Here is a 21,821-nt window from a genome sequence, read left to right on the forward strand (position 1 = left end):
CTTGCACGTGACCCCCAGGAAAGCAACCAATCACAAAAGGAGCGACCACCCGTTTCGCTCCAACACCCAGGAGCGACTTTCTGATGTCGCTCCCTCGAAGAAGGAGCGACTTTTCAATGTCGCTCCCGTACAAAGAGATGTAGTATATAGAGTCCCTCATTCGCACATTTCCTGTCAATCTAGTTCTCTAGCTTTCAATACAACTTGATTACTCAAGAATACTTCTTGACATTATCAGACGTGATTCGCCACCCTATACTCAGTACGCCACGCCCCGTTGCAACTGCCAACATAAACCCAAGCAGGTTACGGTTTACTACGTTGGGAACCTTGACCGTCACACGTTGAAAGCTCTTGTTCAGTTGCACGCCGCGTCACGCTGAGCAATAACGAAGTTTCGACAACATGCCTGTCAAAGGTACTACCGGAGAATCCTCCAAGGGAATGCAGCCTCAGGACTCCCCACCGAAGGATCATGAAGAAGACATTGTCCGAATGTCCGATTCAGATGAAGACGATGACAAAAGAATCCGAGTCTTACATGAGCGTGTCAAGAGCCTCATGACGGTGGTCGAAAGTCAGCACGGAGCCATTGAAAGAATGAAGGAGATCGAAGAAAGAAACCTCGCCCACTTCGAGCTTAGCAAGGCACAGCAGGCGGAAGAAACCGAAAGGCTCCGGAACAATAACAAGAGCCTGCAGGAACAGGTCGACAAGCTCGTCGGAACCTATGAAGAACGGAACCGACACAGGAACGAACAAATCAACACCATCGAAAGTCTTGCCAACCAGGCCAATGGAGGGAAAGATCTCGGAGAAATCATCAAGCCTCACAAACCAACCAAGTTTGACGGAGACCAGAAGAAGCTCAAAACATTCCTGACGGAGCTACGCACCTATTTTCACTACTATCCCACGCAATTCTTCAAGCACGAAAACCGTGTCAAATTCGCTGGAAGCTGCCTCACCGGAAGCGCGCTAGGATGGTTCGAACCATTCCTGAGTGATTACGTCCGAGGAAGCCCGAATGATGTGACCATGAAAATCTTTCGAGACTACGACACTTTCGAAGATAGGATGAAGAAAGTCTTCGGGGAAGTGGATGAAGTACAGGCGGCCACTGATCGACTGATGAGACTGAAGCAAACAAAGGCTGCATCTGAATATGTCGCCAACTTCCTTCAGATAGCCTCCAGGATACCTTGGGATGAGACATACTTCAAGGATAGGTTCTATCGGGGTCTCAAGGAAGATGTTAAGGACGAACTCTGCAAGATCGACAAGGCTATGATGACATTGGATAACTACATGGAAACGGCAGTCAAGATCGACAATCGAAACTTCGCAAGACGCCAGGAGAAGAAGGGGAACTACAACCACCTTCAAGACAAGGCTAAGAACCAGTCCAACCAGGGACAAAAGAGACAGCCTGACACCTCTCACGGCACCGAACCAGGACCCATGAACATGGGGAACGTTCAGAAAGGTAGAGAGAGGAAACCGAGAGACATCAGCAAGATCAAATGCTACAATTGCGACGAGTATGGGCATTATTCGTCTAACTGCGAACGGTCGAAGAAGCCAAGGAATCAAGGTAAGAAACAGGTTAACATAGTCCAGAACCAGGACAACGAAGAGGAACCTCGAGCAATCAGAACGACCAAGCCTAACCACAAGAGTCTCGGGTGGATACATTGCTATGACGACAAATGCATCGACCACTTGGACGAAAAAGTAGTCAATGCTATCTTCCCGAAACCTACCAAGGAACTCGGTTCTTCACGAACGCGTACGGTAGCCATGGCACGAAAGACTCCAGTGGAAAAATATCTTGAAACTAGTGACGAAGAAAACGACCCTGATCTCTACGAGCAACGACTACCGTGGAGGAGCCAGGAATGCGAACAAGGATACCCCGAAAACGACTCCAAGGGACAGTCCGAACAAGATTCAGAATATCTGTCGGACACGGAAGGAGTCACAAGTAAAGAATTCCGATTCTTGATGGAACGAACCCTTCAAGGAGAGAGCAGGAAGTCTCGACAGGAACGACGACGACTATCGAGAGACAATGCAACACTCGGGAACCCAAACGACGAACGCCACCTGTAGGAGGGCCGCAGGGGGGCGGAATCAGGGGAGAACTCCCTACAAAGGCACTCAGAAGTGCAGAAAAACCCGGACGACGACAGAAGTCATTCAACCTCTCAGTACGAATACGCGGAAGGGAGTATAACGCTTTGGTAGACAGCGGTGCAGAAGAGAACTACATGGACCCCGAAGTGGTCAACGAACTTGGACTCAGATGGAAGTACAAGAAGAAACCGTATAGGGCCGAGAACCTGGAAGGACAACCGTTTACCTCGAATGGAGGACGAGTAGACCGAGAGATTGATCACCTCAAAGTCCAAATCGATGAAAGAAATCAAGGAATCACGTTTGATGTGATTGCCATGAGCCACGATTTGGTCCTAGGTTACAAATGGCTGCACAAGTACAACCCATGGATCGATTGGAGAACTGGCCAGGTGCGACAGTGGGACGACGCACTCTCCAACGATGACGACGAGTCAAACGATGAATTGAGATCTCAACCTTCTACCGACGACGACGGAGAAGAATGGCATGAGGAAAGAACCTCCTCACCACCCAAAGGGACACGACATATCAGTGCGAGAAAGGAAGCAAACCGCACTAGAAGAACCATTGCTTTCGTCAAACGCAAACTCAAGCAAATGGATAAAGTCCTCGAGCTTCAGAAGAAAGCTTTCGAAGAAGGACACACACCAACCGACAAACAAGAAAGGCTCAAGCACATACCCTTGCAGTACCGAATCTATCGGAAGCTGTTCGAAGAAGAACTGGAAACCGGACTACCAGAACACAGCGAATGGGACCTCGAAATAGAGCTAAAGGTTGGAACAAAACCAAAGTTCTACCCCATCTACAACCTCAACGAAGTGGAACTACGAACGCTGAAGGAATACCTCCAAGACATGCTGAGAAAGGGATACATCCGAATCTCCAAGTCCTCGGCAGGATACCCAGTCATGTTTGTACCCAAGAAGAATGGAAAACTCAGACTCGTTATCGACTATCGGCAACTCAACGACATCACCCTCAAGGATCGAACGCCGTTGCCTCTAGTCACGGAACTACGAGACAGACTACACAACAAGAAATGGTTTACAGCTCTAGATCTCAAGGGAGCTTACAACCTTATCCGTATCAAGGAAGGAGATGAATGGAAAACAGCATTTCGAACGAAATTCGGACTGTTCGAATACGCAGTCATGCCCTTTGGCTTGACGAACGCACCAGCGGCATTTCAACGAATGATCAACCACGTGCTGAGGGAACATCTCGACGACTTTGTGGTATGCTATCTGGACGACATCCTAATCTTTTCGGAAACAGAAGAAGAACACACGGAACACGTCCATAAAGTGCTCAAGGCACTCCAAGACGCAAACCTACTCGTCGAACCCGAGAAAAGCACATTCCACACGCACGAAGTAGAATTCTTGGGACACATCATCAGCCCGAACGAAATCCGAATGGACCCCAAGAAGATAGCGGCCGTCAGAGATTGGCCACGGCCGAAGAACCTCAAGGAAGTGCAATCCTTCATAGGATTCGCAAACTACTACCGAAGGTTTATACGCAACTTTGGGAAAATCGCAATACCATTGACTGAACTCACAAAGAAGGAGACAAGATTCATCTGGACCCCAAAGGCAGAAGAAGCGTTCCAAGCACTCAAGGACGCAATCCTGAAAGAACCTGTTCTAGCCACATTCGACCCCACCAAAGAAGTCGAACTAGAAACTGATGCTTCAGACTATGCATTAGGGGCCCAAGTTGGACAACGAGATGAGAACGGCAAGCTACATCCAATAGCCTTCTATTCACGAAAACTACATGGAGCCGAGCTCAACTACCCTATCTACGACAAAGAATTTCTTGCAATTGTCAATGCTTTCAAAGAATTTCGACATTACCTCCTAGGAAGTCAGTACAAGGTCAAGGTCTACACAGACCACAAGAATATATCCCATTTTGCAACGACACAAAAACTCAGCGGAAGACAACTCAGATACGCTGAATACCTCTCTGAATTCGACTATGTCATCATCCACAGGAAAGGATCAGAGAACGGACGAGCTGATGCTATCAGCCGACGAAGTGATTTCAAGACAGAACAAGTTATTGTGCAAGATCAAATCTTGCATCAGACACCAGAAGGTCACTATGAACAACGACAAGTAACCTACATCCAGCAGGCAAAACTCATGGAAACTCGAAGAATCGCCTTCATCGACAAGATCACGGAAGGAGAACTATTCCATGGGATCTACGAACACAACCAGGACATCCCAGAAGAAGACAAAACGGGGAAAATGCAAGTACCAACGCACCTTCAAGAAGCTCTGGTCAAACACATCCATGAACACAGATTGCACGGACATCCCGGAGTAGCCAAGATGATGGAACGACTCCAACGAACCTATGAATTCCCGAAAATGAAAAACGTGGTAAGAACGGTACTACAACGATGTGACTTGTGTGCACGCACCAAAGCACGACGACACAAACCTTACGGCAAGCTCAAGCCATTGGAAGTCGCAGAGCGACCTTGGCAGTCGATCACTATGGATTTCATTACCAAATTACCGATATCAGAAGACCCCGCTACAGGAGTACACTACGACAGCATACTCGTAATCGTTGACCGATTAACGAAGTTTTCCTATTTTCTACCATTCAACGAACAGACGGATTCCGAACAACTTGCCTACATATTCATGCGAAATATCGTTAGCATACACGGAATGCCTGACGAAATCATCTCTGACAGAGGATCAACATTGGATTCTAAGTTCTGGAAAGGCCTCATGGCTCAACTAGGACTGCACCCACGAATGTCAACGGCCTACCGACCCCAGGTAGACGGACAGACGGAACGAGTCAACCAGATTGTGGAGACATACCTACGATGTTACATCAACTACGAGCAGAACAATTGGGCGAAACTGCTGCCTATGGCTCAGTTCGCTTACAACACCTCGCTGCAAGAAAGCACCAAGACCACACCAGCTTACGCATTATTTGGTTACACACCGGACCCGTATAAAGACTCATACAATGGAATCCAAAACGTCAAAGCAATCGTCGAAGCGGACAAATTGAGAGAACTACACGCGGAACTGAGGGCAGAACTCGAGTTCGTGCGAGAACGGATGAAGCGCTACTACGACCAGAAAAGATCGGAAGGACCGACTTTTTCGGAGGGAGACATGGTCTACCTATCCACAAAAAACATCGAAACAAAGCGCCCAAGCAAAAAACTCGACTTCAAATACCTCGGACCATTCAAAATTCTCAAGAAGCTCTCAGACAACACCTACAAATTGGACTTGCCACCGAAGGTCAAGCTCCATCCAGTCTTTAACATTTCATTACTTGAATCAGCAGAAGGAACAATCAAGGTCGATACAGGCTACGACGACGACATGGAAGTTGAAGACGAACGAGAATACGAGCCAGAAAAAATCCTCAATGCACGAAAAAACGAGGAAAAGGGAAATCGATTGGAATACCTGATCAAGTGGAAAGGGTACACCGACGCCGAAAACACCTGGGAGCCAGCCAAACACCTCATCAATGCCCAACGTTTGCTGAAGAACTTTCACCAACCACCGCGTCGAAACCAGCGGAAAAGCCCAAAGAATTCCAATCGATAGTATCCAACACATCCGGTGGAAGCTGAGCAGCATCCAGGGAACCCGCCTCAGCACCCTGACGCTCCTCCGTCTCAAGACGCTCCAATTCATCTAAATCTTCCGCCTCCTGCATCCCGCGACGGAACAATTCGGAGCTACGCTCCTTCACCTTATTCCGCATACGCCGAATCCGAGCCAACCGGCTCACCGCCTCAGATACTTGCGTCTGCAACACAGACAACTGAGCTTGAAGACCGATCAACGCATTCCCGGCCGCCTCCTCGTCTGCCTCTAGCTTTTTCTGCTGTTCCAGCAGCCGCGTCACTAAGAAACAATTGAGCATCAGAAGACGCAAAACGGCGCGAAGGCTGACAGGAACTCGCCACCAAGACCCCGTCACATGCTTTCCGTTGACGAATGCATTCTTTGCAACGATGGGAATCGTCTTCCGTCATCAGACAAGGGATTTTCGCGCGGAAGCAACGAGTGCAAGGCATATCAGCAGAAACCCCGTTCAAATCAATAAAAGCGCAAAGCGCCGAGTTTTCACTTTCCTTGCGATCGGAAACAGCGGTGCGCTGTCTGCTACGACGTTTCGAGGTACTATCTGTCATCCTGTTATAATCACGGAAAGGAGGGAAGATAAAAGGACGAGGCACCAACCAACAAGGGAAACAAAACCGAATAACAGGCCTTGAGGACAAGACCATGGGAGAGGGGACATCGTGTTACAACCCCCGTCACACGAGAACTCGCCACTGCCCTTGCACGTGACCCCCAGGAAAGCAACCAATCACAAAAGGAGCGACCACCCGTTTCGCTCCAACACCCAGGAGCGACTTTCTGATGTCGCTCCCTCGAAGAAGGAGCGACTTTTCAATGTCGCTCCCGTACAAAGAGATGTAGTATATAGAGTCCCTCATTCGCACATTTCCTGTCAATCTAGTTCTCTAGCTTTCAATACAACTTGATTACTCAAGAATACTTCTTGACATTATCAGACGTGATTCGCCACCCTATACTCAGTACGCCACGCCCCGTTGCAACTGCCAACATAAACCCAAGCAGGTTACGGTTTACTACGTTGGGAACCTTGACCGTCACATTTAGTCCACCGTTCAATGATTCGGCGTATCTTGGGCTTGTCCTTCTGGATGAGGCTATAGATATCTTTCAGTTGATCTAGGTGTTGTTCTGGTTGACGGAGGTATAGCGATGCGGTAGCATGAACTCCTACTTCGCTACTCGGCAGGTCCTCTTGCCGGCATACATGCGGGCGGAGGCGGTTGCATGCACGCAGAGCTTCCCAGAACCAGGGGCCCAGCTTGACCCTGGGGTTGACCATGCTCTCCCATGTCTGAAGTTTGAAAAGTCAGTCAGCCTGTCCCTCACCAACTTCCTTTCAAGAATTGCTTACAATAATTTGGCAGAGTCCGTTTATGAACTCTGGCCTAATCTCTCCTAGTGTCTTAGTAACCACCGCAGCCTGGAGAAGGTGTGCCAGCATTTCGCGATGAGTTGAGGTCTCTTGCCGTGTCAGGTTAATCCATTGCTACAAGCCAGAATTCTAATCAGCCATGCACCACAAAGTTGAATCCCTTTTACCTACCTGACAGAGAGCGATATTGATAACGGTAAACATCTTTTGAAGTATGGACTGATTGGCATCGTTTAAGGATGTCCTCAAGACTTTCATTGCAGCCCCATACCGAGTGAGAGCTTCCACTCGAGGCTGATTACACTGAGTCGCACGGTATGAAACGATCAGGGCAGAGATGGATGCGTCCAGCGCCGTATTGGTGCCCAAAAGGCGAAGGAGCTCGATACAATACGGGCCACCAAAGTGCCGCAAGTTGTATCTGACATCTTGAATTTCGAGAATAGAAACGAGATGTGAAGCGGTTCTCGTGGTGTGATTACTGGGACTTGCTCTTGGACTGACCGTGAGATGCTGCCCGTGACGGTCGAAACTCTGCTGTATAAAGGTCCAACGCTGAATCCCACTTCCCGTGCAAGTAAGCTTAAGGCGAGTGCATCTGCCGCAGGCTGGCTTCGCTTGATCGCACTCAGGTACGAGTTAGTTTTTGCGGACGAGGTAGTGTGTCTAATATCACTTACTCTTTTTTTGATCTTTCGGCAATTGTTGCAGCCTCGGCTACGCGGGACTCCAGGCATTGCGTGAGGTTTTGGTGGGCGAGTTGCAATCCGTGCCTGGCCTGAGATGGTGGCATTTCCCTATTTGTACCATAAGCGAACCACGCGGCCTGTTCCTTACACATGCTGACACGGAGTGACCGACTTTCAGCCCTAGAAGGCGGTAGTTCGATCCAAGGCTCTCATAGGTCAATGGCAGAGGATCAGCTCATCCACGGCTCACGTTTGAGCATATTAGTGGCTAAAGCTTAGTCTCAAGGATTGGAATCCTAGCTCACTAATGTATGAGCGCAGAATAATGCCTATTTTGGCAATTCATAGTCTCTGTTTAGTAGTAACTAAAGAGGATGCTTTATTACCGCTAATTGATTTGTATATTTCTCCTATGGCTTTAAAATATAGTAACCCTAAGAAAAAAAACTAATATACTATCTTAATAAGATTATGCGTCTGATATAATATATTATACTTTATATATAATTTAAAATCTCTTTAAGTCTTTATATTAGGGCGGGCGTACCTGGGTTAGTTATAATTTAGTTATAATCTAGGGAAGGCTTATACCTAGATCATAGCCTATAGTCTATAATGTATTATATTCTAGCCTCTATGTCCTTAATATATAAAATATACTTATTATACTTTATTATATACTAGCTACTTTAGCTATAAATATAACTTAGTTATACTTAATACCTTTAAGTATAATATATATATATAATAAGTATGTTAGATAAATAAGTATCTTAAAAATCCCTTAACTTTTATTAATATTATTTAATAAATTAATTACTTAATATATTATAAAATAATTATTAAGTAAGAATATTTTTTATTTTTTACGCTCTTTAAAATAACTTAAGGTTAAGTCTTTAATATATTATAAGTATATATATAATCTCTTAAAAAACTCTTAGGTATTAGTAAAAAGGTATATAATCTTAAAGCTTAATATATAGTTATATATATTAATATTTATTAAAAAAACTAAACCTTTTATTTTTTAAGTTTTAAGGACTTTAAAGATTATATTTAAGGCTAAATCTTAATTTAAATATCTTAAAAAAATAAATTAAAGGGTATTATATTAACTTTTTAAAGTTAATTATAAAGGTTATAAAGTTTTTTATAAAAATAATAAGAAAAAATATATAAAATTATATTATTAAGAGCTAAGATTAAAAACCTTTAAAAAGTAAATAAAATATTAAATAAATATTAAATAAATATTAAAAAAAATTTAAATAATAAGAAAAAAAAATAATAATAATTAAAAATAAATAAATAATTAATTAAATAAATATAAATATATAAATATTAATAGAAATATTAAAAGAAAATAATATATATAATAACGAAGTATTATAGTTATATAAATATTATAAAAATCCCTTAACTTATATCTTTTTTATTTAATTAATTATTTCTTAATTACCTAATATATTATATACTTTTAATAAGACTAAGATATTTCTTACCCTTTAGGCTATATAAAAAAACCCTAAGTTAAGTATCTAATAAGCTATAACTATTTATAAGGTTTATTATTATACCTTATATTATTAATAATATAATATTTAATCTTAATATAATATTATCTAGAAATTATATTAGCTATTTAATTTAGAGAAATAAATCCTTATTTATTTTATTTTTAACCTAGATTTATAAGGATTTCCTTTATAGCTATATAATATAAAAAAAATAACTAATTAATTACTTATTAACCGCGATATATTACTAATTAATATATATTAAGTTTATAACTTTATTAAGTAATACTTAAACCTTAAGATATATTTCTTTTATAAATATAATTACTTAAAAGCTAAATATAAAGATTTAATTATTATTTATAATTAATTTTAATTTATAATAAATATAATTATAAAGTATAATATCTAATTAAATAATATTTATAACTTTAATAAAATTAGCTTTTTTATAAATATAATTATAAATAAAATAATTATTATAAGTATAAAAAGGTATTTAAAGCTAAAATTAATATAGCTTAAAAACTAAGAATAAATAATTATTTAAGTAATTAATATATAAGGCTAAATAATTTAATTATTTATTATTAATATAAGTTAATATTACTTTATTAATTAATATTAAAAAAGTAATTCTTTAAGTAATTAAGTTATTATAATAACTTAAAATAGCTAAATTAAGAATAAAATTAATTTTAAGTAACTTAAATACTTTATTTAATATATAATTAATTAATTAATTAATTCTTATTATCTCTTAATCCTTAATAGCTATAAAAGTTATTATTGTATTAAATTTAAGAGATATTATAAAAAAAAAGAAAATTATTTAGCTTTATATATTACTTTATTTCTTTTATTTATTTTAGCCCCTTAATATTAAATATTTTAATATATTAAAATAAGTTTATAATTAAGAAATAAAATAATTAATTAAATACTTTATAATATATATTTTAAAGACTAAGTTTTTTTTAGCCTTTTATATAATATATAAGGCTATTATAATAAAAAGAATATTAAGAAGGCTTTTAAAAGAATTAATATTATTTCTTTTAACTTAGAAATTATAATCTTAAAGCTTAATATTTAGCTATAGATATTAATATTAATTAAAGAGGTAATTAAATTATTAATCTTTTAGGCTTTAAAGACCTTAAAGATTATATTTAAGGCTTAATCTTAGTTTAAATACCTTAAAAAATAAATTAAAATATATTAAAATAACTCTTTAGAATTAATTCTTAAAGTATTAAAGTCTTTTATAAAAAGAATAAAGGTAATTATATATAAAATAATTCTTATAAGGGCAAAGATCTAAGATTTTTAATAAGTAAATAATATATTAAGTTAATATTAAAAAGTAAAAAAGATTAAATTATAAAAAATAAAAGTAATAATAATTAAAAAAAATAATTAATTAATTAAATAAAAATAAATATATAAATAATAGCTAAATTATTAAGAAATAATAATTAAAAGAGGGAAATAAAATTAAGTATTTAATATTATAATATATATAATAAGCCTAATATATATAATAAGTATATAATATATCTAAATATATAATATATTTTTTATTACCTTAAAGGATTTAAATTATAATAAAAATATAATAAATTAATTAATTAATTAATATTACTTATTATATTTTTCCTTAAATATCTTAATTATTACTTAATATATTTTTATATTATACCTAGGCTTATTATATATATTATATTACTAAATACTTAACGTACATGATAAGCGAGTGCACCGGACAAGTGAGTGCACCACTTTGGAAGTTCTTAGGATTTACACTTTAATTTTTAATCTCTTTAAAAAATTCTCTAAAATTCAAGAAAAATCTTAGAAAGCTATAATTTTAAAGTTTAATTATATAATATGAGAAAAGTATTTAGTATTTTTTATAGTTTTTTTTAAAAATCCCTTAGTAAGCTAGTTTAGAAAAATCTTATTCGCACTGTATATATCGCTATTTCTTTATAAACGGATTTTTTTAAAAATATTAAAAAATCATTTTTAGATATTATATAGAGTTATATTTATAGAAATACTCTGTTTAACTTCATAGCTATTTTATAGCTATTTTTAGAGACTTAGGATTTTGTGATTTTAGGTTATACAGTATGCTGGTGCACTCACTTGTCCGGTGCACTCGCTTATTATGTACGTTAATCTAATTTACTTTTCTTAATTATTATTTCTTAATAATTCTATAATTACTTATATCTTAATATCTATTTAATTAATTATTTACCTTACTTAATTTATTATTATTACCTCTCTTTTTTATAATTTAACTTTTTTAACCCTTTAGTATTAATTTAATATCTTATTTATTTATTAAAAATCTTAATTTTTAATAATTAATAAGATAACCTTATATATAATTATTTTTATTTCTTTTTTAAGAAATTTTATAGCTATAATAATTAATTCTAAAAAGCTATTATAATACCTCTTAATTTATTTTTTAAGATATTTAAACTAAGATTTAGCTTTAAATATAATCTTTAAGGTCTTTAAGACCTAAGGGGTTATAAGGCTAATTACCTCCTTAATAAGTATTAAAGTTTATAGCTATATATTAAGCTTTAAGATTATATTTTTTAAGTTAAGAGAAATAAACTTAGCTTTTTTAAAAGCTAATTTAATATTTCTTTTTATTATAATAATTTAATATATAATATAAAAAGCTAAAAAAACTTAATCTTAGAAATATAAGTTATAAAGTATTTAATTAAATATTTTATTTCTTTATTATAAGCTTATTTAAATAAATTAAAGTATTTAATATTAAGAAGCTAAAATAAATAAAATAAATAAAATAATATATAAAATATAATAATTTTTTTTTAATAATATTTCTTAAAATTAATAAAATAATAATTTTTATAATTATTAAAAATTAAAAAATAATAAAAATTAATTAATTAATTACTTATATATTAATTAAAATATTTTAATTACTTAAAATTAATATTATTATTAATTTAATTATTTTAATTTATTATAATAACTTAATTACTTAAGAGGTTATTTTCTTAATATTAATTAATAAAGTAATATTAATTTATATTAATAATAAATAATTAAATTACTTAGCTTTTTATATTAATTACTTAAATAATTATAATTTATTCTTAGTTTTTAAGTTATATTAATTTTAGCTTTTTATATTTATTTATATTTATAATAATTATTTTATTTTAAATTATATTTATTATAAAGCTAATTTTATTAAAGTTTTAAATATTATTTAATTAAATATTATACTTTATAATTATATTTATTATAAAATTAAATTAATTATAAATAATAATTAAATCTTTATATTTAGCTTTTTAATAATTATATTTATAAAAAAATATATTTTAAGCTCTTAATATTATATAATAAAGTTATAAGCTTAATACTTAATAATAAGTAATATATTATAATTAATAAGTAATATATTATAATTAATAAGTAATTAATTAATTATATCTTTAATAAAATATTATTATAAGAGAAATCTTTATAAATCTAAGTTAAAAATATACTAAATTAAGATTTATTTTTCTAGATTAAATAATTAATATAACTTTAAGATCTAATTATATTATAATTAAATACCTTATCTATAATAATATAGCCTTAGCTTAAGGACTTTCTAGATCTTTATAATATATTAGATACTTAGCTTTAAGTTATTTTAAATAGCCTAAGAGGTAAGAAGGGTTCTAGCCTCTATATTTAGGTCTAATATAATTAATAATTATAGAATTAATTAATTAAGTAAAAGGTTAAGTATAAAAGGGAAAAATATATTATATACTTAGATATATTATATACTTATTATATATATTAAGTATAATATAAAGACTTATTAAGTAATAATTAAAATATTTAAGGAAAAATATAATAAGTAATTTAAATTAATTAAATAATTTATAATATTTTTATTATAATCTTTAATAAAAAGGTTAAGATTTTTATAATATATATATAATTATAATACTTATTTATTATATATATTAATTTAAAAAAAATAATATAATTAAATATTTAATATTATAATATTTATAATAAATTAAATTATTATTAAAATTATTATTAAAATTATTATTAAAATTATTATTAAAATTATTATTATTTATATATTTATATAAGATAAGATATATATATTATATATTTAATTATATAAGTTTAATTAATTAAACTTATAGACTTTTACTTACCGCTAAGTTTTAATTTAATACTAAGCCTTAGTACTAATACTTTTTAGGTTTAATAAAACTTTAATACTAACTCTAAGAACTAATCCCTTTAAAACCTATAATATTAATAACTTTTATTTCTTAATATAATTATGCCTATAGCTATATAACTAAATCCTAGTTAGTTATAAGACTTTTTTAATTTTCTTATTTAATATTATAAAAGGTATTAATATTAATAATAAGAGTTATAAGCTATGCTTTATATAAGTATATATTATTATTATCTCTTAAGCTATTAAGGAAATTAATTTCTTTCTAAGTAAAATACTTATATTTTTTTAGTTTCTTTTTAAGAGTTTTTAATAAAAAAAGCTTTTTTTTAATAAAATTAAATTAATTATTTATATTATAATTAAGTAAAAAAAGGCTAAGTAAAAAAAAAAGTTATAGCTAAAGACTATAAGTTTAATTTAAACCTTTTATTTAATAAGTTATATACTTATTATAATACTTTAAATAGCTTTATATAATATTATTTCTTATAGCTTATTATAAGTATTTTTTATATCTCTATAAAGCTTATAAACCTCTTTAATAAGGTTATCTTAGTTATATAAGAAGTTATATTAATAAGTATTAGTTATATTACTTTAATCTATTAATTAAAGGTCTTTATAGAAAGCTATTATAATCTTATTAATATATTCTTAATTAATTAATTATAAATTAGTTAATTAATTAGTTATAATTATTATTAGTTATAATTAAACCTCTTTTTATAAGGATAATAAAAGTAATTTTAATCTCTTTAAGTAATTAAGAATTATAAAAATAATTAAAAGGTTAATATTAAAGGGGAGCTATTATATAAAGGGGTTAAACTTTAATTATTTTAGCTAGTTAAGATATAAGCTATTTATTATAAATAAAGCTAGTTTTAATATATTATTAAAGCTATTAATAATTATATAAATAAACCTTATTAATTTAAGCTAATTAAAACCTTAGGCTTTAAGTATAAACCCTTTAATATTAAAATTACTAAGATATTAATTAAAATACTTTAATTCTTATTTTAAATAATATAAAGTAATAAAATAATAATATATTTAATTATAATTTTAAGACTTATTAAATAATAATTTATATATATAATAAGTAAATATTATAATTATATAAGTATTATAAAAATCTTAATTATAAAAATAAAAATTAAAATAAAAATATTATAAATTATTTAATTAATTAAAATTATTTATTATATTTTTTCTTAGATATATTAATTATTACTTAATAAGTCCTTATATTATATCTAAGTTTATTATAAATATTATAATATTAAATACTTAATTATATTAATTTTTCTTAATTAATATTTTTAAATAATTTTATTATTATTTATATATTAATATTTATTTAATTACGTATTTATTTATTTTTTTATTATTATATTCTTTTTTATAATTTAATTTTTTTTACCTTTTAATATTAATATAATATTTTATTTATTTCTTAAATATTTATTATTTTAATTATTAATAAAATAACTTTATATATAATAAGTTTTACTTTTTATAAGAAATTATAAAGCTTTAAGGATTAATTTTAAGGAATTATTTTAATATTTTTTAATATATTTTTTAAAGTATTTAAATTCAGATTTAATTATAAATATAGTCTTTAAGGTCCTTAAGACTTAAGAAATAAAAATATTAATTATTTTTTTAATACATATTAAAGTCTATAATTATATATTAAGCTTTAAGATTATAATTTTTAAATTAATAAAAATAAAATTAATTTTTTTAAAACTCTTTGTAATATTTTTTTTTATTATAATAGCTTTATATATTATATAAAAAATTAAAAAAATATAATTTTTAAAATATATATTATAAAATATATAATTATTTATTATATTTTTTAATTATAAGCTTATTTTAATATATTAAAGTATTTAATATTAAGAGATTAAAATAAATAAAAAAAAATAATATATAAAATTATATAATTTTATTCTTTTTATAATATTTCTAAAATTTAATTAATTAATAATTTTTATAATTATTAAGAATTAAATAATAATAAAAATTAATTAATTAATTAAATATATATTAATTAAAATACTTAAATTATTTAAAGTTAATTTTATTATTAATTTAATTATTTTAAGTTATTATAATAATTTAATTCCTTAAGAAGTTATTATTTTAATATTAATTAATAAAGTAATATTAGCTTATTAATAATATAAGATATAATTATTAAATTCGGCCTTATATAATAGCTCTAGGGGTAATTATATACTTTTAATATTAGGCTAAATAATTTTTAGATTATTAATATATTAGGCCTAATATAAAAGGCTATATTATAGCTTAAAAGGGAAAGAAGGGATTCTTATAAGAATAATAATATAAGTAATATATATAGATTTAAGGATAAGCCTAACTTATTAATAATAATAATAAACTTTATAAATAGTTATAGCTTATTAGATACTTAACTTAGGGTTATTTTATATAGCCTAAAGGGTAAGAAATATCTTAGCCTTAATAAAAACTAATAATATATTAAGTAATTAAGAAATAATTAATTATATATAAAAGATATAAGTTAAGGGATTTTTATAATACTTATATAATTATAATACTTACTTATTATATATATTATAATATTTAAGAAAAAATATAATAAGTAATTTTAATAAATTAAATAATTTATAATAGTTTTTTTTATAGTTTTTATCTTAAAAAAGTAAGAAAAGTAATTAATTTATTTATATAGCTAATTTATTTTTTATATATATTATAATAAATAATTAATATAAAAATCCCTTAATTTAAGTTATTTCTTATAAAATGAAAGAGGGTTAAGATTATAAATCCTTTATGTTTATAGCCTAGGGTATAAGAACTACTAGTCTTATTATTAAGAGCTTAGGGCTAACCTTATACCTAAAGGCTCTTAATTACTCCGAGGGCTAGATTACCTTCATAGGTAATTATTATTAGAACTTAGTTAATCCCTTGGCTATATAATAGAGCTATTAGGTTCCTCCTAGCAGTCTAGGTGTTATTAATGAGGCCGAAAAACATGCCGATCGACGGGCATTCGTTGCTGACTTGGCCAGCGACCGAATTGAAAAGGCCGACGTACTGGCCGACCCAGATATTGTCTCCAGTCTTATAACTGTTGTCAAACAGGAGGGCCCCAATGCTGTTGTTAGTTACGAAGCAGCATTCTGGCTCGATCTCTGGAGGAAGTACCCTGACCATTGTCCCCGGTACCGGAACGTACTGACCCATTTTACGGCGTTCTTCGCCATAGTTCCAAGGGGGGGTCGATATGGCTTCTTGCGGCAGCACGGTACAGTTGAGGACCGGTTAAAGAGCAAGTACATCAAAGGTACTACTGACTTCACGATAAGCGTCGTACGTATCATGGAGTGGGAGAGAGATCCGGGGCACTACAAGATCTTTCCAGATCGTGACCGGTGTGACCGCACGCCATGTCGGATCAAGTTCAACCCGACTCCCGCACCACCGTCGTTAGTTGGACCGGCCAGCCAAGCCAAATCCCAACTGTCAACTGAGACTGTTGTGGGCTGTTCGACGACACGAGAGTCCATAGGCACCCAAAGACCAGACACGATGATGGTCAAGAAGCCAGCAATGAGAGTTGCAGCATTGGATGCCGCCGTCCCAAGTTGACCATGCTGAAGCGCCTTGAAAAGAACCAGGAAGGGATTCACTGAGAGGAGGTGAAACAGAATACTGCGTTCCGCCGAGACGCTTCCCGATCGAAGACTCGAGTACGGGGCAAAGGGGACGATGGTGAAGTCAAGATTGTTGATCATTGTGGCTAGACCAAATACCATCAAGGTAGATATGAGCCGGATAATGTATGATGATGCGTCGGAGTCCTTGGCACCGACTACCAAGAGATGATCCTTGTCTCTCAGAAACCGGTGTAGAAGCTCAAGAACCCCGATCAGAACAAACGGTGCAGTAAAGGTGATCCCGACAACGGGGAGACGGACCGCGAGGGGAAGCCAGAAACGTCTCTTCGGCTTAGTCGTTCGCTGCGGGCGGGATAGAGGACTGAAGGACGCAGATAGGGTCCCTGTACGGAGCCGCAAGTGGCCATCTTGATCCGCGGCAGCAGAAAACTGAAGCCCTGCGAGTCTTTTCTTCAACTCACACTCGGAGAGATGCCCGGTACCAGCCAAGGCAGCCTGTGCGTCCGGACTGTTTGCGAGTATAGCAGCGTGGCTAGGGATAGAGGCCGATATGGGTGGGATTCCAGCAACAAGCTGAGTCGACCATAGTAATAGCAGGCAAATTATGGCCAACACATGGAAACCACCTGCCATAATCCACACTGCTAGGCGCCTCATATGCAGTCGATTCTCGGTCTTCATACCCTTAGCATCCGCCCTTCGCAGTTTGAGGACAAGGAGTGATTGTCGGGCAAACTCTCGAGTTACAGATGCTGGCATTCTTGAGGATTGGCCTTTCGTAAAGGATCTCCAGATTGGTTGGCCGCCCGAGTTGTGCATACATGAACTGAAAGAGCACAGCCTCGGCCCCCGGCACGGGACCTATCGTTGGATCGGATACTACTTTGAGAGTAGGGACTTTGTCTCCGACCACGAGGGAATCAGCGGGTCGTTCAAGGGTGTTTCATAACAATTCAGCAAATGCATTACCAGGAAGATCTCGAAGTGTCGTCATCTTCTTCCCTGTAGGAGAAAGAGTGACTGAGCCCGTTATCACATCAAGTTTTGCCTCGGAGGTCTCGATTCCGTATCCAATCTTGCAGATGATGCATCCGGAATTGATCAAGTCAATCGCCATGAGGATGTCGTCATCGTCGCCCCCCCAAGTTGGCTCGAATTGGGCGGCCGTAATGGCATAACGTGAGTCATACTTCTCGACGTCTTTCGCCCAACTCTCTGGGGACATGTCATGAATATCGAGTGTGTCATTTATGCCAGAGCAGTTGACCCGATGGACTGTGTAGGCGCGCGTTTCAAGCTGGCACGGCCCAAATTGCTTGCCAGGAGGTAGTGGCAAGTTGCCGTACTTTGACACCTCGCATACATTGAGGTACATTCCGCTGTTGTTGCATGATTCCGAAACGAATTTGTACTCTCGAATTGATGGCGACTTATCACTGCCTGCTCGTGCTGATTGAGGCGCCCAAACGACAGCGTCTTCGCAAGTAATGTTGAGGGAAAACACGTCCACAAGAGCGTGTAATGTTGTAACATTGGCCCCTGAAGAAAATAGGGAGAACCTTTGTGTCACTTGATCATGCAGTGGTAGCCACTGGGTCTCGTTGCTGGTGACGTTGTTCAAGCTGCCAAGGTACGTTCAGATTGGGGCGGCAGAACCCCTAGAGAACGCAGGAATGAAATCCGGGCGCGGATAGACTTTGTTTGCTGGGGAATATAACGCCCATAAGCCAGTAGTGTTTAAGCTGTCTTGGTAGGTGATACTAAATGTCACGCGGAGGCTTGTCTCCCTCATAACAAAGAGTGTTGTCGAGATAAGTATAACCAGTTTGAGCAGGAAAAACGCCGCGATCGCAAGGCCACGGCGTAATGGCGGTGCCTGAGGGCTTGAGTGATGCTTATCACCTGAAATGGGATGATATAGTCGAGGAGAATTGACTTGGAAGACGGAGAGGGTTCGGCAAGCAGCTCACGCCATGGCTGGATCGCTTTGAAGTGATAATCAACACGTCTCCAAAGACTAAGGATAACAATGAAGATTGCCGTTAAGCCATAAGTCCACGAGTATGAGCTGGTTGAGATAGTGAGCGGTAGGCCATTTCGAGAACTGACGACACGGTCCAGAACGATGAGGGCAATGGCACAAGCGATGAACGTGAGAAAGAAGACGAACAGGGCAGCTTTTGGCAGCCAGAATGGCTGTCGAAATGGCCCAGTCGCTGTGCCGGGTCGAGGTTGGCGTTCTTCTGTAACTTCATCCTGTACCATCAACGATGTCGCTTCAGGGGTTTTGGTTGGCATTTCGGCAAGAGGCTAGTGGATTCTTCATCCACCATAAACTGGCTTGATTGAGGTTGAGCTGTCCAGAAACTAGTTACAGAAAGCTTGGATTGCAGCGGGGAGACCGTCTTGTGACATCATTCTGGCAAGATTTCCCCTCGCTCTCAGCCGCAATCGTGGCGTCGACCTTGCATGAGAAGGATCTTCTTGTCCCTCACTTGTATGATTTCCATTGGATTGCTCTGATTGAAACACCACTTCAGGACCTTTCAGAGCCTGATCCAGCCTTGGAAGGATCAGAATCCAGAGCATTTAGTCCGCGCCAGCCTCTGGGGACTTCCCAACTATAAATCCAGTTGGTATTAGTAATCTTCTCATGCTGGGGCAGGACTCGAAGTAGTTTCTTACATGGCAGTGAGAAATTCATGGCTTACAGGCCATCTACGTTATTAGAGAGTAGCACATGAAGGTAATGCAGCCAGAACCTAATTTCTTAGTGAAATGGGTTATGCTAGGAGATTAGTGATTAAACTTCCTCTTTTTTCATGTGACACATATTCCATTTAGTTCTATAGATTCTCTCTAGCAATAAGCGTCGTCAATCAGTTAGGCCGTAATGCCAATCGTATATCAGTCTATCTGGGATTTTAGCTTACAACCCCGATCTTGGTTTCAGCAGCACTGATGAGACTGGCATTGTTATTGACCTTTGCCGGCTCAAATCTAGAGAATTGACCCAAGACAATATCGCACGTGTTGGAGCAGGGAATACTTGGGGCGAGGTGTACTCCTGGCTCGAGGATCATCAACTCTCAGCAGTTGGTGGCAGAGATCAACAAGTCGGCCTGCCTGCCTGGCTTCCTTCTTGGAGGTATTTCATCACTCCCAGGTCCTGCGATAACAGGGCGTCGTGGTTTAATCAGTAGCTGACTTGACAAAGGCGGCCTGGGGGCCTTTCCAAACCTTCATGGAATTGGGGCGGATAACGTCAAGAACTTCGAGGTGAGACCATCCCCCTTTACCTGATTTTTAATCACTAACATGCTCGGTTCTTTCTCCTAGCTTGCCCTGATGGATGGTACAGTTGTAAACGCCAATTCTCGTGAGAATTCCGCTCAAATTTTGGTGCACAAACACCCAACGCTGGGAGGAAATGACCCGCCATGAATCCTAATTATTTCGTCAATAGGCATCATCACAAGCGTCGATCTCGAGACGCAGCCATTGTTGAAAGTCCAATACACCATCAACATTTACAACCTGGAAGACTATACCGGCATCATCAACGCAACGGTTAAAGTCCAGAATTCTATGGAATCAGACCCCAAGATTGGACTTTTCACAAACTTCAATCCTGGATTCGTGGCTGTCGGACTTCTGTACGCCGATCAACCAACTGAGCAGGTCAATGCCTTTGAGCCCTTTTACAATCTTGGTAGTCTTTTGTCAACTGCCATTCCCCAAACCAACGGTACCTTGCTATCACTCGCTTGGGCTATGGGCCATAAACAGGAGCCCAAGAAGTGAGCTTTTACCCTAGCTCCCATTCCCATTACAGAGGGCTTACTGGCATCTTTACAGTCGATCTATTGGCACAGTCACTACGACAGTGTCAGAAAACCTCTATGTTGAAGTGTACAATGCATGGAATGAGACTGTCAAAGACCTCCCACAAGGCGCTGTTCTGCACTACACTATCCAGCCAATAGGGGCGGCATGCATTCAAGCTGGCAAGGCTAAAGGAGGCAACGTGATGGGACTGCAAGGGACCCCGCAGTGCTGTAAGTCAACACATCGACCTCGAGATTATAGTCCTTCTCCTAGCCGATAAGGATACTGACAAGGCATCTACTTGACAGGGTGGGTGTTTACCTGCGAATGGCCCAAGGGCGAATGCGAGGATGCTGCGGCACAAAAGGCTGTTGACTCAATCGTTCAAAATGTGGAGTCAATGGCACGGGAGAAGGGTCTATTGCTCGACTTCTTGCTTCCGAACTTTGCTGGTGCCTCCCAAAAGGTATTACGCAGCTACGGTGATGGATCAGTGAGGCTGATGAAAGAGCTGGCCGCAAAGTACGATCCCGAGAGTGTGTTCCAGAACTTTCAACATGGCGGTTTCTTGCTACGTAATAGTGTATAGTGCTTTCGATGTTGGGTGGGCGAGAGTGGCATCTTGTAACCCCGGAGGAGCATAGTTCTATTGAGTGATGATGGGTAGCTA

General features: G+C 35.3%; 3 protein-coding genes across 3 annotated transcripts; 2 read left to right on the plus strand and 1 right to left on the minus strand.

Moving 5' to 3' along the window:
* Positions 1-405: 405 nt before the first annotated feature.
* Positions 406-5,744, plus strand: MRS44_009591 (uncharacterized protein; the record flags this gene model as incomplete). The annotated part of the gene is made up of 2 exons (XM_065621356.1): positions 406-2,108; positions 2,165-5,744. 2 exons carry the CDS (start codon positions 406-408, stop codon positions 5,742-5,744), a joined length of 5,283 nt encoding a protein of 1,760 aa, XP_065477428.1.
* Positions 5,745-17,050: 11,306 nt separating this feature from the next.
* MRS44_009592 (uncharacterized protein) lies at positions 17,051-19,621 on the minus strand (the record flags this gene model as incomplete). The annotated part of the gene is made up of 3 exons (XM_046274334.2): positions 17,051-18,075; positions 18,293-18,862; positions 19,294-19,621. 3 exons carry the CDS (start codon positions 19,619-19,621, stop codon positions 17,051-17,053), a joined length of 1,923 nt encoding a protein of 640 aa, XP_046124267.2.
* Positions 19,622-20,671: 1,050 nt separating this feature from the next.
* On the plus strand, positions 20,672-21,740 carry MRS44_009593 (uncharacterized protein; the record flags this gene model as incomplete). The annotated part of the gene is made up of 4 exons (XM_065621357.1): positions 20,672-20,678; positions 20,790-21,123; positions 21,182-21,381; positions 21,445-21,740. The coding sequence occupies 4 exons, from the start codon at positions 20,672-20,674 to the stop codon at positions 21,738-21,740; spliced, it is 837 nt and encodes a 278-aa protein (XP_065477429.1).
* Between the last annotated feature and the right edge of the window lie 81 nt (positions 21,741-21,821).

Source organism: Fusarium solani (genome assembly GCF_023522795.1).
Source record: "Fusarium solani strain SB1 chromosome Unknown bctg00000005, whole genome shotgun sequence".
Taxonomy (NCBI): Eukaryota; Fungi; Ascomycota; class Sordariomycetes; order Hypocreales; family Nectriaceae; genus Fusarium; species Fusarium solani.